Below are 16,663 nucleotides of genomic sequence, written 5' to 3' on the forward strand. Positions count from 1 at the left end.
ACAGCAAAACCCCTCCCCACTAGGAAGGGTGGCCTTAAAACATGCCTTTCTGGAATTTTCTGGAATATTTGAAATCATTATGGCACTGCAGCTGTTCAGTACCACCCCCTAGTTGCTGGTGGATGGCATCCTGTATTTACGCTGAGCCAACCCGACTTTGTCTGCAGAGGACTGGTAGGGGTGGTCCCTTGGGTTGCTGAGCTGTGGCACTGGGAACCTCCGGCCCTGCCAGTGGAGGGCATCGACGTTTTAACCCTTTTTGGGTGTTTTCCGTAGCAGGGTTCCTCTGCAGCCTAACAGTGTGATTGCACACAAAGGCGGCTGCTGTAAGGACCCTTTGCAGTGGACTTAAGTAGATGAGGTTTTATGATTCACAGTTTTGGAAGTGCAGAATGAAAATGAGATCACGGTGTTGGAATAAGAGAGTAAGAAATACAAGTGGATGAGAAAAGATGCAGACACAATACCTAAATAAAAGGCTTACCGGTGGCAGTAATTGTTACTGCTTCTGTCACACGGTGTAATGACAGTTTTTCAGGATTTCCCATATATTAGAATGTGTGAGGATGAAAGGTTGGTGTTTTGTTTTTGTAATATCCACCACTCTTTTCTTAAGGGAAATTAAATAGCGACTGCTCAGAGATTTTGGTCTAAGAACAACAATCATTTTGATCTCTACATTGTCAAACAAATAAATATCAAAAGCTAATTTCCAGTGCAGTTACTCTGTTTCATGCAGTGTTCTGGTGTGAAAGAACTAATTGTATGTTACACATCTTTTTATATATATATGAAAAGCAGTGCAACAGAAAAATACAGAAGAATTTGATCTATGAATATATATTTACGGGGGGAAACACGTGCATGTGTATATGTGTATATATAGCTTATCTGTTTCATCTCCCAATGACAAGTGCAGATGAACACGTTACTGTCATGAATTTGCTGCTGATCAGCTGTTTATATGGTGCCTAAGGAGGAATAAGTTACTGCAGAATTGTAAGGGATGGGAGCATGCTCACAGATAGGTCTCGTAGGTTCCCCCACAGCGAGCGTGCACTGAGCAGAGATGTATACAATCTCAAATGTCAATTTATCTAGGATTTGTAATGGTTGTTTCCCGGTGCAGACTTAAATATGTTTGTCCCTTTCTGTCTTTTTAAGGTTACAGGAATTGCCTCATTGCCCCATAGCGTGCAACTTTTTTTTCTCCTGAGTTGCTTCTAATATATGTAATTCTGTTGTAAGTATTATATCTCACAAGGCTGATGGTTGTTGCTTTTAGTTAGTTAATATCTAGAGTCTAATTTTTTTGCTTCTTAGGGATTGGCCTTGTTCCCAGGATTTTGCAAAATATTTGCAATGGGAGACTAAACCAGCAGGTTAGTCAATAACACATCCAAGAATGTGTGTTGGGCACAACCTTGAAGATGTGAATGATTTTTTTGTTGTTGTTGTTGTTGTAAATCAGCTTCCCCCAAAACACTGGCATTTAAGAAAAAGTTTAAATATAGGAGCAGGACAGATCTGTTCCACTAAACAGCTTTTAAGAACATGAGGCACCATTGCGTTTTATCTTGAACACTGGCTGACCAAGTACAGAGCTGCTTCAGGGAGCTGCGTCCTTGAGCCAGTGTGTTGTCTGTACATGCTAATAAGGAGAATGAGGAGAATTAATAAGCAAATTGAGCTGCAGCATAGTTTCTTGAAACATCTTTTCAAACCTTTTTAACACAAAGTAGCACACAAAATTATTCTGTCATTTCAAAAGAGATCATTTTGTTACTTAATTTGTATTTTTGGAGCTAAAATTTGTGGCCTCAAAAATTAGAAGTCTCATCTTTATTATTGCTAAACCTGCTGAGCTAAGAGATAAATGACTGATACCACCAAGAACAAGCAAAATAAATTGAAGGGAAAGTCTTAAGAAAAAGCCAATGCCAGATTTAACGAATAATTGCCCTGAACTGGGTCACCTTGTATCCAGTTTTTACACAGGTCAAACTGAGGAGATGGCATTTACTTAACCAAAAGGCCTTTAGTAAGTGGTCTCAATGGACTTTGTATAGAAAGTGAGGAAATCTCAGCTGATCTATCCTTAATTCATGAGATTTATACTGTGCGACTGTCATGCCTTTATTTCAGGATTAGATTTGGGGTCATAACAAAGGTGTGTCTTTGGTGTATTTGTTCAAGGATTGCTCAGGGAACATGCCCAGTCCTCGCTTGCTACAGACCTGAAACCTAGCCTGAAGTACAGGCATGATTGCCATTAAAAATAAACAAAACTGGTGGCAGGTAGCAGAGAAAAAGGGAAGGAAGGGTTGTTGCAGTTACCAAAGTTTATTACTACAGTTCTGCATGCATTAAAAGCTGTGTACGCCCTCAGCAAGTCCTTGAAGAATTGCCAGAAACTAGTGTGGGTCATGTAGGTTTGTCCCTGCTCCAATGAGGAGGGCAATCATCTCCTACAATTGCTGAATCCTAAATTACTTTAAAAGCTAGGCAAAGGGAAGAGATATTACAGCTAGTTAGGCTGGATTTTGTAAAGATATGAATTTCTAAAGCCATATTCATCTTTGAAATAAACTTTTCTAAGGACTTTGAAAAATGAAAACTGGATTAACTTCTTGTCACCTTCATTTTAAAAAGACGAGTTCAGAACTGGTTGTGTGTAGGCGGTTAGGCTGATGGGAAGACCTTAAAAGCTGAGAATCTGTGCTAGAAAAGGGTTATGAAGGTATATCTGCACCAAGCAGTACGGCATCCTCTGAGTTTCAGGCTATCCAGGCTATTTCCTATAGACAGCTTGGCAAGATTGGTGTGTGGAAATAGTAGTTGGAGTTACGATTGCATTACTCTGTGCCTGGACTATTGAGTCCCATTTATAAGCCGTTGGGACTACAGAGCCTCCCCCCACCTGTCCTGTGTCATTCAGAGGACAAACACAGGTACAAGAGCAAACAGTTTGATTATGAACTGGGCAGTGTGGTGCAGTTTGTCTTATCACGGGTTGAGCAAGAAGTGCACCCCAACGGTGAGAAGGTGATTTGACAGTTATTCAGGAGAGGGCACCTCTGTTTCCTCATTCTTTTCAGATTTTGTTATCATGGGCAAGAGAGTCCTTTCTGATCTGATTGATCTTTACCGAACAAGGAAAACAAAAGTATTGCAAAATACAAGTATTAACATATACTTTTTTTTTTTTTGAGCATATTTTAAAAGTGCCAGAGGCATGCCTTTTTAGTAAGCAGGCAGTTGGCAAAAACCCTCTAGGTATCAGAGAAGCCCTGTGCTGTAATTTTCCTAGAATAATAATGTCAAACAAATGACAATAGAAAGCCCATAAAATTTGCAGCCAGCTGGGCAAATTCTCGTGTGTGACCCATGGAAACTGTAAGTGCCCGTGCAGAATATTTTGTACTGATCAGAGCTTCTCCAGTCTACTGTATTCCTTGCTAGAGTAGCTGTCACCCCCTCACCTGCAAATAGCGGCACCATTAGATGAACTCTGAGGAGCTCTGACCCAAGTCTGAGAGCAGCGTTAAGTATGTGTTGTATTGGGAGTTTTTGCCTGGGTAGTTAAATGTAGATCGGTGATCCTTTTCAGCGTTACTGTTAACAGGATATTATATGGGAATCGGCATGCATCAGAAATTATTATTAGTACTTATTTTCAGATTCCCAGAAAAAAGATGGACAGGGGTTCTGTGATCCATGTCTTCTTCAAGTTAGTTATTTTGTCCTTGTGTACTTGCTACCTCATATTCTGTTGTTTAGATAACAGTCTGGGTATTAAACGTGGCTGTAATTTCTCCTGTTAATGGTATTCTACTTCCCATGGATCTTGCTCAGTTCCAGCTAATCCTGTCTTGATGAGGCAAGAAGGAGCTGGACTGAGCTGAGGACCAAGTCAGTTCCGAGTGTGGCTTTGGAGACGACCAAATTATAATAATTCCTTGTGTCATCTCATCGCTAGGTTGTACAACTCTGTTCCAAAAAGGTATTGTTCAGCATTGCTCCTCAAGGTTTTAATCTATGTTTCCTCTCCTTTTCTCTTTGACAGGGAGGTAAAAATGACTCTGTGCATGATTTACTGTAAGTCTCTTGGTTGCGATGCAATATTGTTTTGCCAAATTGGAGCTGTATGAGTCCTTTATTGAAAAACAAAACAAAATTACTGAGTAAGTCTCATTACTTCTGACAAAAAGAGACTCAGGGCTACTCCCCAACTTGTTTCACTCATCAGGGATCCTCCAGGCTGATGTGAGCACATTTATGAATTCTTTCTTGTGAAATAAAAAAACCCTATTAAATGCTATTCTATTAAATTTCAGAATAATACATAAGCAGTAGTGGTCTTGGCCACAGCTGCCCATTTTAGAGACCATGTAGGTTGTGTTGGGAGGTGGGAAGTTCATCTTGTCACATGCTGGGGAGGACCTGCAGGGTGTCTTGGCACCATCCAGGCCATCCCTGGGAGGCTACAGTCAGACCCGTTCCTAGTCCCTGGAGTACCTGAGCTGGGGGCAGCAGCAGGGAGCAGGCTCTGGGAAGGGGGGAATTGCCCAGGCAGGACAGACGTGCTCCAGCTGTGGAGTACTCCTGCTTAAACCACTGATTGCGTCCCATGTAATTGATCCACAGTGTATGATTAATAGACACACACTCTAGAATACTACCTCATCCTTTACCCCTCACCACTTACAATAGCCCAGAATTGCAGGAAACTGCAGTGTGGTTTGGGTTTGTCTATTAGAAGCAAAAAGGCTGTTTGACTGACTCTTCAGATAAACTGGAAAAACCGCCAATGAACAATGATGAAAAGTTGCTTTTACGTAGAAATAAAATATGAGGCAAACAGGCCCGTTCAACTATAACACTGTGCTGTAAGGAGTGTAAAGTGGACTGAAGCAAATATTCAGAGCAGTGTCTAGGGGAAAGCTACTGCGTCTGATACAGATACACATACATGAAATCAACAGTGCTTCATTTAAGAACCAAGTCTGCTTTTTTTTAATGATGCAGTGAGTTTTTCACTGTAAAAGAAAACCACCACCCCTGCCCGAGATAATATATTTACATATGTACAGTCAGAACAGACAACTAAAATAGGAAATGTTTAACTGCCACAAAGAAGTATATAATGAGAAGTTCTTAATTAATGTCTGATTATCTTGAAGCAATAATGAATCTCTTGTTCATTTTTTTGTTTATTGGAATACAAGTGATAGATTTTGAAGATGATTAAGAGAAAGATGGTGCTTCTCTGATTCTTAAGGAAATTTTCTTTTCTGCTCGGGTAATGTGGGTGCTGATTGAAGTACACTGTCATTCCCACTAGAGGGGGGTCCGCTCAGCCTAGGTTGTAATGCTTTTTTTTTTTTTTTTGAAACTTAGCATGAAGAAAACCTCACTGTTGTGTCCCACATCTTGTTTCAGTGCTTGGTATTGTGTATCGTATGGTATCAGCAGTTAGTTGTATCTTACTGATCTTAACCCCCTTTTATACAAAGAGGTGAAGACCAAAATGAATGGACTAACGCACTAGCACACTGGTGAACACAGCAGTAACAAAGAATACAGAGGATGTTTTATTGCAGCATCTGCAAGGTGAGGACAAGTATTTATCACAGAAGTAGTGTGGTCACTCTTAGAAATACAGAAGTGGCGTTATCAGACCTGTTCAATAATGTTTTTAAATTAGTATTATTACTTACACCAATAGCTGCGCTCCGAACCATTTTATTGTCTCTGCGAGACTTGTGTTTCTAAGCATAAAAGAAAATATTACCATATGTAAAAGAGACTGGATATATTAGATCAGCTTAAACTTCTGCTTTACTCTTTGATACCAGTTTGTTCCTCTTCTCAGTTTCTTGGTTGAAAAGAAAGAGGATTGACTTTAGAAATGTGCTTCTTGTTGTGCTGTGTTAATTCATGTGTTTTGAAATGGTGGCAGTCGCGAGCATTCTCTTGGCCCTGAGTGAGCGGGAGCTTAATTAGCACAGCCGGCTTGTTGACAGCAGCACTGTACTGTACAGCAAAGGTCCCCACATGGCGAGGTGGCCTTTCTGCAGATGAGGTGGAGTGTGGAGCCCAAAGGCCGCTCTGCCCGATGGGTGCTGGGTCAGTGCAGGGGTTCAGTGCCCTCGGTGGTGTGCTCCTGCAGCTGGGAGCACTGAGGCAGAGGGCAGGCAGCTCTGGGCAGGCTCGCTGGGGCCGCTAGCCCAGCTGGGACCACTGGGGAAGGAGAGGAGAAGGAGGAGGAAGGGACAGCAGGGCAAGGGAGGCAGAGTGGGCCGGGGCTGGCAGGGAGTCAGCAGCCCTGCTGGATTCGAGGAGGGAGTCAGAGAGGTACCCATTGACACAGAGAAGGCTCCAGTTTTCCTAATGAACCTCCACAACAGAAATAAAGCAGAGTAATAAGCATGAGTGGGCCCAGAGGTAGCACCTAGGGTATGCGACTGGCACAACACTGGATAGAGAAAACTGAGTGAGTTTTGAAGAAGACTGTTCAAGTTTCAGGGTCTGTCTAGTTACAGTAGCTGGATGGTGTACTAAAGCAGTAAGCCTAATGAAAATGAGAATTCACAGTTTCGATGGGTACCACATTAACCCTAACCAGACCGATTCTGATATTGGAATGACTTTTTTCAGAAGCTGCTTGAGTAGGGCACTGTATTGTGACAAGCAGTCATACTGTTACTTCCAATCCAGTGGCTGATTATTCTCTTTTTGGCCCTGGGCAAGTCACTTAACCCTCTGTCTGTTTCTTCATCTGTAAAATATATTATGGATATTTATCAGTCTCACCAGGACTGATTGTTTAATATTTATAAAGTGCCTAAAGGATTAGAAGCTTAATATAAGTAGCTAATACGTATCATTTTAGATTGATTTTATTTACTTGGGTGTTTTTTTTTCCTATTTCCTATTGAACGAGATGCTATTTTGTAGCCTCTTACTGCTGTTCCTAGTCAGCTGGACAGGTCACAATTGGGTAACTTCAGGTTCATTTTCTTCTTTTATTCCTACCTCCTATAAATGCTTTATCGCCTTCCCCCTTTTTTTTCCCCTTCCTTTTTTAATTTAGAGATGAAGAGATACCATATGTTGCTAGATCATGACATAAATATATTTAAGTGCTGCCATCATTGTTAGTTTATCAGCCTTTCCATTATAAACCCTCTTGTTCAGGGGTTTATAACTCTGGCATTATAACGTGCTTCAGGCTGAAACTTGACATTCATTTTTTCCCCTCTTGATTTGCTTTAAATCCTTCACTCTTCTTAAGTTAAACTGGAGATTAGATATATTAGTTATAGTTATACTAGTTGTATAAATTATAATGCAGTGGTAGGCATTTTAAATAGGATGTAAATCAGAAAAATAGAGAATTTCCTTGTTAAACTGTGAGCCTGGGAGTAGAAATCTGGGATTCTTTTCCTGAGTGTGTCCCTGGCTTGGCACATGACTACTAAGAAGTTATTTAACCTCTTTCTGCCTCACTCTTCTGTCTGTATATTGGGATGATGACATTTCCTACTTCACTGGTGTATTGGGAAGCTTAATTAATTAGAATTCATAAAAGCACCGAGATTCTCAGGTGAAAGGTGCTGAAGTGTGAAGTATTTTTAAGGAGTCTAATGAAAAATCAGTCCACCTGCTTTTTTGCATCTGTTGCCTGTTGTCCCAGATTAGAGCGCATCAACTCCTAGAGCTGTGCAGTACATGGCAACCAGCAAGGAGTTTGATTTGGAGCGCTATTAGATGACCTAGCAGCTTGCTTTCCTTAAGCTTTCAAACATTCACTGGATCTTGCAGGCAGCTAGCCTCGGCCTTTGCTTGGGGAGTTTGTGTTCCCTGAATTCTGTGGTTTTCAAAGAATTCGCTGTGCTCAAGACAGGACAGGAGCCTGCAAGCCAGACCTCTGCTGCAGTGTTTCGCGTTAGTGCTGTTCTGCTTGGTGCTAGTGCAGGAGTACGCAGCCTGGTTAGAAGATAATGAGAAGGGAAGAGTTTGGGTATTTCCAGACTTCTTTTACAGGGAGTTGTTGTGGAAGATGATTCTGGTTGTGCTCAGGCAGCTTTTTGGTGTAGCCAGAACTCCATATGAAGAACAATGTTCCAGCTGTAGTACAGTAGATTTTGGAACACTGACAGATACTCTTTATGTTGTTTAGGTTGAGAAACCTTTTTTTGTGTCATGAGCGATGCTTTCTGAGTTTCCTCTCTTGAGGATTTCTGTTGTCAGCTGTTAGTTCACCACGTCCTGTCATATATCGGTTTCCTAGGGTTGAGCCAGACTGATGGCTTCATTTACAGATCTCTTCTTTGCCTGGACTGTGGTGCTGTGCTCAGGAGAGAGAGGTTCTTGGTGGTGGCTAAATTTGAAACGATCTTTCTCCTTATAATTTCAGGTTGAAGTCTTGGCCTCCGAGGATGCTACATTTGGACACAAGGTGTGTAGTTTGATGCAGTTTTGTTATATAGGTCCCATCAATTTAAATTGTTGGATGTGATGTCATAGAAGATGACAATTTTCAACCTGAGAATTAAGAATCCTGTGACTTACATCCATCAATTCAGAAACTTTCCCTTATGTGTGATAATCTGAGAATGTCACACAGGCTGTCATAATCCTGTTACTTGGTATAAAACCTGTGAGCAAATTTCATTTGTGGAATCCCATGTGGAAACATGGAACATCAGCTTTGTAGTAACTTCTGAGATTGGACTTGCCCAAATGCTGGATTTGTTCTTGTTCCATAGATTTGCAGCTCAAAAATTGTAGTTGTAATCTGCTTTGCAGTCTGCTGAGCAAGCCACTTTGTTCATGGTCCTTCTTCACGGTGCATCTCAAGTAGAAAGTAGTACATTGAACAGCTGCATCACCCTGTGTTCAATTGTAGATCAATGTATGACATGCGGTATGTGTGTTGGAGAGACCTCTTTAGACCTTTTCTGCTAAATGGTTGGGCTGTATCCTAGTTATTGCTCAAGTTTCTTTGGCTGGTGAGCATTATGGTGATGGCCGCGGTTTTAATTGAGCACTAATAGCAGATGATTTTAAGCAGGGCAGATTGTGTGTAGGCTATATCTAGTTAGCTAGGAAGAGTGGATAGGGAGGGGAAGAAGGAGATTGTAGGAAGAGTAGGCTAAATCATGACAACGAAGAGTTTCCTGCTGCTGAAGGCCCACGTGCTGTGACACTGCTGCAGGTGAGAAAATAGCAATGCTATTACTATCAAGGTAAAAAAAGATCAAGAAAAGACAAAGTAAGTTCTCCAGGTTTATATAGAATACAATAAACAAAATTAACCAAGAGAAAAAAAAAAAGGCTTTAAAAGGACCTAAATATTAATGATGCCAGAATTTACATTGTGTCCGTATTGTACATTTTTATGTTGATGTGTGATAAAGTGATTTAAATAAATTATTTAAAAAAAGAGCTAGTCCAGTATTATTTAAAGTATTTAACATATGGTAGTCTGCAGTATTTTCTGTTTTTTATTTAATATCCAGCATGCATACAGAATATTCATTGAATATTTAATAAACCTGGAGGGTCAGCTCTTGTGAACTCATCTCCATAATCCTTCAGACTAAGTGGGTAAACAGAAATACTGCTGAAGATTATTGTAGCCAATTGCTCTCACAACTAAAACACTGTGGAGGAAGCTTCTTGTTTTCTTCATGGCAAGAGTTGCAAGGTGGTTTTCAGTCTTGGAGTCATCTTGATGGACATCCTTTGAAACTCCTTTTTATTACCAAAAGTTTTTAAAATTTTCCATTACTAAGGTTGAGTTTTACAAAACCAAATCAGTACTGTCGACGGCTCTTAACATCATCCTCTGGATTCCCAAGCAACTTTTCTGTAAGATTCAGCTTCAGAACCAACAGTCTTACTACTCTCTTAAAATAGTAGCTTTACATTACAGAGTGAACTATATATGTCTAGAAATGTCAAGTACTTTTTATCAATCAAGAAGAAAAGTAAACGTATCATCCCAAATTTGTTAATCCCAGAATTTATTTTAGCTGTCTATTTAGGCATGCTGTGAAAGTGCTTTCTTTCCTCCTCTCCCTTAAGAAATGCTTCCTTTACTGTCTGTCTCAATGACAAATAAATGTTCATGTCTCTGTTACATTAACAAATGAGTTGGTATGCCCATGGAGAATATGTATAAGCGTAGTTTTTTAAATGAAAAGTAATTTCAATTTTATAAATTAGAAAATAAGTTGGTATGGTGAATACCAGATAACATTTTTTAGAAGGATGTAAGGTTAAGAATTTGCATGACGTAATGCTTTCCTTGAATACTAGCTTTTAGCCTGAATTTCCCTCCAGGTATATTGAAGACTATTGAGGGGGCTATCTTTATAGTTTTGGGTGTAGCATATGCTTCAGCTTGAAACATTGTAGGACCCCTCTGTATGCATAAGCAGAAGCATAATTTGCTGCAAAGGGCAACTCTTCTTTTGACTATATCCATTTGACCTATCGTTAGACACTTACCTCTTAGTTTTAGGCTTGTTGACAAGCTGTGTTGCCTGTAGATACTAGAATACTGTTGTTTTTTTTTAAAAAGGATATTTCTAGACTGCTGAAAGAGCTTACAATGTTATCTCTTAGTCTTGAATTCTCCATTATTTTAGTCTCATGGTAAATATGCATACTGGCCGCAAATGGGGCTGTTTGCCGGGAAAATACTCTGAATGAGATGGCAGAACATTGTTCAGCTTTACGGTAGTTATCGTCAGTGAAGTGAAGGTCTGGCTGATGTAGTCTGTTCCTTGAACATTTGAGTCTTTGATGATGATGATGATAAATGCATGTAGAAATCAGCTATAGGATGTTTTTGATGCAAGATATGCATATTGATTTTGACAAAATTCTTATTTTTAGAAAAATAAATTAAAACAAAAGTTATTGTTTCACACTGTCAAAATACCTGGAGAAGAAGCACAGAAAGCACAGAACAGGTGCAAATAGTAGACCATTAGCAATAGTCCTTCAAAATGTTCCCTCCACCTCACCTTTCTAATAAGAAAACAGTCTTCCCAAAACAAAGGTAGAATATAAGTCCTTTATTGGAGTAAAAATGACATTTTAATATGATTTTTTTTCATTTTGTCATATGTGAGACCAGTACTCTTTAATGAGCCATGACAAATGTAGGCAGTTTTTCAATCAGTTTAAATAAAAGTTGTTGTTTGATAACTATAAAGGTGCACAGATTTGACAGCGTTGCTCTCCAAACCTTTCCTTTGGTTGAATAGTAGGAAGCAAAACCATTCAGCTTTCTTTGCAACTAATTTTACAGACTGAGGAAGCTTGTTAGTGTGCTGTAACAGCTTTTTCAAAGATGGTCCACGTGCTGTTCTGTTTAATTTGCACGTGCACTTGTGTGTGTGTTTGTATGCATGTTTGTTTCTTAAAAGAAAAAATCAAAACATCCAGCTTTTGACTGATCCCTCTGTTTCAATATTTAGAAAGGTTGTGATAGATGCATGGTTGTGTATGGAAAGATGTAGGGGAAATGACCACCTAGCAAATCACCAAGAGCTGATAGGTGGTTGGGGACAGATTTAACAGGTAAGCCTGGTTCATTCAAAATCTGCTGAGTATAAACTTACATATATAATAAGTTTCTTCAAAACCATAGTTGCCAAGAAACTAACAGAAAGTAAGAGGGAATAGATGGAGTAGTGTCTGCCCGAGTCTGCAGTCAGCACACAGGGATGTATTTCAAAGTTGGAAACTCCTTCAGTCCCATTAATCTTATTAAAGCCTAATGATGACATGTGAAATACTAACAGTACCAATTTATTGTGTGTTTATTTTAGCTGGGATAGGAAGATACATCTTAGCAGATGGGACCAGTGTTCCCAGATGGTAGAGAAAACTAGGAAGGATACAAAGATGTGAAAAAGAAAGAAAAAAAGAATAAGGTGCACAGAGTAGAAAGACAAGGTAAAAGGTTTAACCATTTTGAATGAGGCTGATTTAAAACACCAAGGCAATGGACAAATAAAAATAACAGTGTCTGAGTTTTTAAATCCTCCTAGGGGATTTAGATGCTCAATTTCCATTAGAACATTTTAATCCCTGAGGTGGAATTAAAAATCTTAGTCTGAAAGGTTGGTTATTATATAAAGATTTAACCCACATTTTATTGTTGCAGGAGCCGCACATTGTCATCGGTTGGAATTACGGTGTCGAATGCGGTAGCACGTACTCCAGACAGGCTACAAATGGTGTCTGGCCCTATCTAGAGAACGAGATGCTCGACTTTTTAAATATTTGTGCTTGGTTTACTCTCCTTTCCCTCCCTTTCCCTAAGGCTTTTACTGTCAGCATCTGCCTGACCCAAATAACGTAGGGTAGAGGAGGCTTCATTCAGTTAAGCAGGGTGAGATCACCTCGTCCACGTGTCTCAACCTGCCTGTGGACGTGTAGAGTGCCATAAGCTCTGTTTGCAGAGCCGGCCGCAGAGCCCGCCTACTGCAGCTAATGTCGAGGTGCAGTGATCCCAGCTTAGTGCAGCATTAATATAAATAAGTTTGTTAATGGCAGTCCAGCAGCTACATGTCAGAAGGCTCACAACTTTGTGCAACAGGAAAAGAGATACTTATGTTCCCACAGTGGGGGAGCTCCACCAAGAACAGGACTCTCTTATTTGGTAGTGAGCTTTAATCCTTCCATTGTGTGTCGTTTTAAGCTGTGTTGTGATGTAATTGGCTTAATCATTACTATTATGTTGCTTTGCACAAGTTAAGATTGTAATTTGACATATGGAAATAAACGGCAACTGGATTAGTGATTTGCAGGTGTCATTTAAGAACAGGGGGCAGGGAAGAAAGCCTTTCTTTCATATTTTGCAAGCGGCGTGTTTGCTAATGTACAGAGGCAGAATTAACTACGCAACTGCATCTCACGCTGTCTTGAAGTAGGAGCGAGCTTCACCTGTTTGTTTGTGGGACTGTGCTGCTGGGGTTGAGGAAAGAGAATCTCATTCCCGATGGATGTGTTCACTGCAGGAGTGATTTTACATTTCCTTTGCAGAAGACAAATACAGGAGAAAAGCTTTCTCTTTGATCGAGAAATCAGCACAATGGAGACACAGCTCTATTAAAGAAGTGCAGCAAGGGTGGCATTTCTGATGTGGCTGTGTCTGTGCAGTGGAGCTTTCAGCATTGTTTGTGGAACTAGCCATATTTTTGTTTTGTGATACAGCATAAAGTGATGACCTCGTCTCCATAATTTAGTAACTCTGGGAGTTGTTGAGAGAGTCTATTCCTAAGTCTTTTTTAAGTATGCGCTGCTGGGATGCAATTTTTTAATGCTCTTTCTCTGCACAAGATACATAGTTTTAAGGATCAAATGTGCTTAGGACTAAAATACCTTTTTTCTTCCCAAACATGCTACTTTTACTTGATTTTATTAAGTTTGGGGGGTTGGGTTTTTTGTGGGCTTTTTTTGGTTGGTGGGGGGGTGGGGTGGGTTTTTTTTTTTTTGGCTTTCCTCCACCTTGCAAATGCTGCTCTATTGCAACACTCAGCCCATCACAGTGTGTCTTCTGTAGCCCACTTATTTTCACAGTCCCAGACACCAGAAGTTCAAATCCCGAGGGGAGATTCAGCTACACAGCGTAGCTACGTGTCAGCTTCCTGGTTTGAAACACCGGGCACCAAAGAGAATACATTTGGTGGCTGACTGAGAGTTATGACTGTGCAAATCTAGATGGAAACTGTTGTTCTAGCGGTATCCCTAACACAGAAGCTTTGAGCTATGAGATGGAGTAGAGATGCCATTTGAGAAAGTTGAGAAAATGTGTTCTCGAGATTTTTATTTTTTCTTAATTTGTATTAGCTTGATTGTGACAAATAAGTACTTACTTCTTGGAAAGACGGAGGAAAGAAGCCATTGAAGGAGAAGAAAAAGTAGGCATTAAACATTGTTTTCTTTTAACGCACGCCTTGTTTAAGACCGCTTTGTTTTGTTGAAGATTCTAAGCAGCCTCTGCTTCTGCCATCTGGTGGTTGCTAATAAAAGTTGCAGTTTCAAAGCCAAATTAAATTGTTTTAAAGCCAATTAATCCTTTTCAGAAGAGGATGTTTTCAAGTGTCTGAATTATCTCTGTCTTGATATGTTGACACTTGGAGTGTCTATGTGTATGCTTAGTATATGGGAAAATATAGAGAAATGAGTCCTCATTTACATCTGTCTGTGCACTGTTGACTTAGGCAGGAATCTGGGGGTTGTAAATAAGTTTTTGGATTTGTTTCAGTTTAGAAAAAGTAGATATTCGTATTAGCCTCCAGTAACTTCTGTTCTACTACTCAGAGCAGAGATAGGATTACACTTTTCACCAATTCTGTTGCTGTTTTCTTAGTGGAGTTGTTTCACCTGAGGTGTTCAGATGACTAAAAGGATTTTCCAGGCTTCTTTCTTTGAGTAATTTTTAAAGCTATGTTTTAGGATTGCTGAAGTCTTCTCGGTGCCCTCTGCGCTGGGTGTTTTCTGAGAGTAGAGAATGGCATTGTAGCATGGAACAAGGTGCTCTCTTAATATTCTTAGGGACTTATATTCTTAAAGATGTGTCAAAGTGTTTTGAAATAGTTAATGGCTAAGTAAGGAGCAGCAACTTGAACATGTTTTTGCCTGGCCCTATGAATATCACTGCTATGTTATTTGGGACAATCCAAGAACACGCAAAATAGAGCAATTGTGATCACGTTTTAGAAATTTCACCTACCTAATCAATAGTTCTTAATCTCTGGTAAGTTCAGTCTCAATAAAGATCTCTGTGTTTGCTTTTTTTTCCCCCCAGTTGGTTTTATAAAAATTAAGAGGCACACCAGCAGATTCAGAGCCATTAAGTTCCTCTCCATCCATTGTACAGTCCTGGCTGTGGTCCAACTTTGTCCTGCGTGCTGCGTGCTGTGGAGGAGTGTATCTAACCACCTTGAGTATGGAGGGTGAATGAGAACAAGAGTGCAGTACTCCATTAAAATCCATTCCAAACAGCACCCGCTTATTGTGGTGCCCCACTCCTCGCAGCTCACTCCCGCTTCTCATACAGAGAGGATTTTAAAGCTCTGTGGGAGGATGGAAAAAAGTGAGGGCTTCCTAGAGGTCCTATTGTCTCCTTGTGCAGTGGAGGTGGATCTGGACAATTCCAACATGATCTCGGATGAGATGATACATAGAACAGGAAAAAAAGTCATACATTGGCTGAGAACCGCCAAATGTGAAAATGCCGAGGCATGCAGGATAACTGGAATAGTGACAGTTGGTTCTTTCCTCCTTGTGCCCTGTAGCCCACACTTGTGGACTGTAGTCTCAGGAAAGACATGACAAAGCAAGGCTTTAGGAAGGAACTGTCTCCTGTGGCAGTGTCCCAGTGCAGGTACAGCATGTCAGGCTTTCTTGGATATTCCCTTGTTTCTTCTCTTGCCAGTGACCCAGCTAGTGGTAAATACACGTTTAATGCTGCTTTTCAGCGTGAAGCATCTCACAATGCTTGCAGACTAAATACTGATGGCCTTAGGGTTAGACTTAGGCAGGCGGTCTGCATGGGTATGTGGTAACATTTGTCTTACAAAGCTCCTGAAGGCTCTGCAGCAGGCTGGTGTGAGCACAGCTGGTGAACGTCCTGCCCTCCTCAGCACCCGTCAACATTGCTGTTGCGTGGTTTGCCCGGCGCCCTGCAATCCATTGGGATTAGCGCTAAAAACATGGAAACTGCTAGCTTTACATGTCTACATCGTCTCTACTTAAGAAAGTAGTGTGCAGTTTTCAGAAGCAGATATGTATGCCATTCAAGGCAGCTGTTCAGTTTTTGCTGAAGTGATGGCTCTAAGTAGCCAGTACCAGCTCCACAACTGGTTTTGCTTTTCTGATCAATCTGTATCCCCTTTCGGTCACTCATTTCTCCTGCATTTCTGTGCCAATTTAGGTTGCCGCTTTGTTGAAATTAACTGCTGCAACCTTGAACCACACAGTTCTTGTGGCGGCAGTACTAGCAGTCCATACTTCCCCGTGCTGCTTTTTTGAAGAGATGATCTGTAGTATAGTTTTCCCTTCCCAAACTCTGTAGAAATGCCCGAAGAAGTGCAAAGTTTGGTACTGCTTTTGTGGTGGGAACATGCATCACCTTGAGAGTTTGACTGAAGCCACCATTTTACAGCAGTCACTACGGTATAGTGATAAAAGTTAGCACAGGGGAAAAAAAAAAAAATCATTTATTTTCTCAGTCTTCCTTCTGTTATTCTTTACATTTTTAACTGGTGGGCATGCTTGGGCAGCCTGAGTCTGGTGTGCCTGAGCTGGCTGCCGGTGTCTGGCTGGGCGTGCTTCTCGCGGTCCTGCCTTGCTCTCCTGTTAACATGTAACTGGGGTGATGCTTGCCTGATACGGCGGGTCTTTTACAGTTCTGTGTGGCCCCTTTGATTTCTGCTGCTGGTTTGAACTTTGAGGGAGTATCAGATTTACCGAGAAGTCATCCAACCATAGGAACACAATGTTTGCTTGTAAATACCTGCACATTTTAAATAAATGTTGAGGCAGGTGGTCTCTTTGGGGGTGGGAAGAGGGCAGGACAGAGTATTTGCAAATAGTTTGCTGTTCATTCTTGATTAGAAGAGCAGGTTAG

General features: G+C 40.7%; 1 protein-coding gene across 1 annotated transcript in view; it reads left to right on the top strand.

Moving 5' to 3' along the window:
* ARID1B (AT rich interactive domain 1B (SWI1-like)) overlaps window positions 1-16,663 on the top strand; it is a 302,895-nt gene that overhangs the window by 143,665 nt on the left and 142,567 nt on the right. Inside the window, exon 4 of the mRNA XM_009887612.1 lies at window positions 8,423-8,464. Within this exon, the coding sequence (XP_009885914.1) occupies window positions 8,423-8,464 (42 nt within the window). The remainder of the gene's footprint in view (window positions 1-8,422; window positions 8,465-16,663) is intronic.

The sequence above is a fragment of the Charadrius vociferus genome, unplaced genomic scaffold (genome assembly GCF_000708025.1).
Source record: "Charadrius vociferus isolate BGI_N301 unplaced genomic scaffold, ASM70802v2 scaffold176, whole genome shotgun sequence".
NCBI classification, from domain to species: Eukaryota; Metazoa; Chordata; class Aves; order Charadriiformes; family Charadriidae; genus Charadrius; species Charadrius vociferus.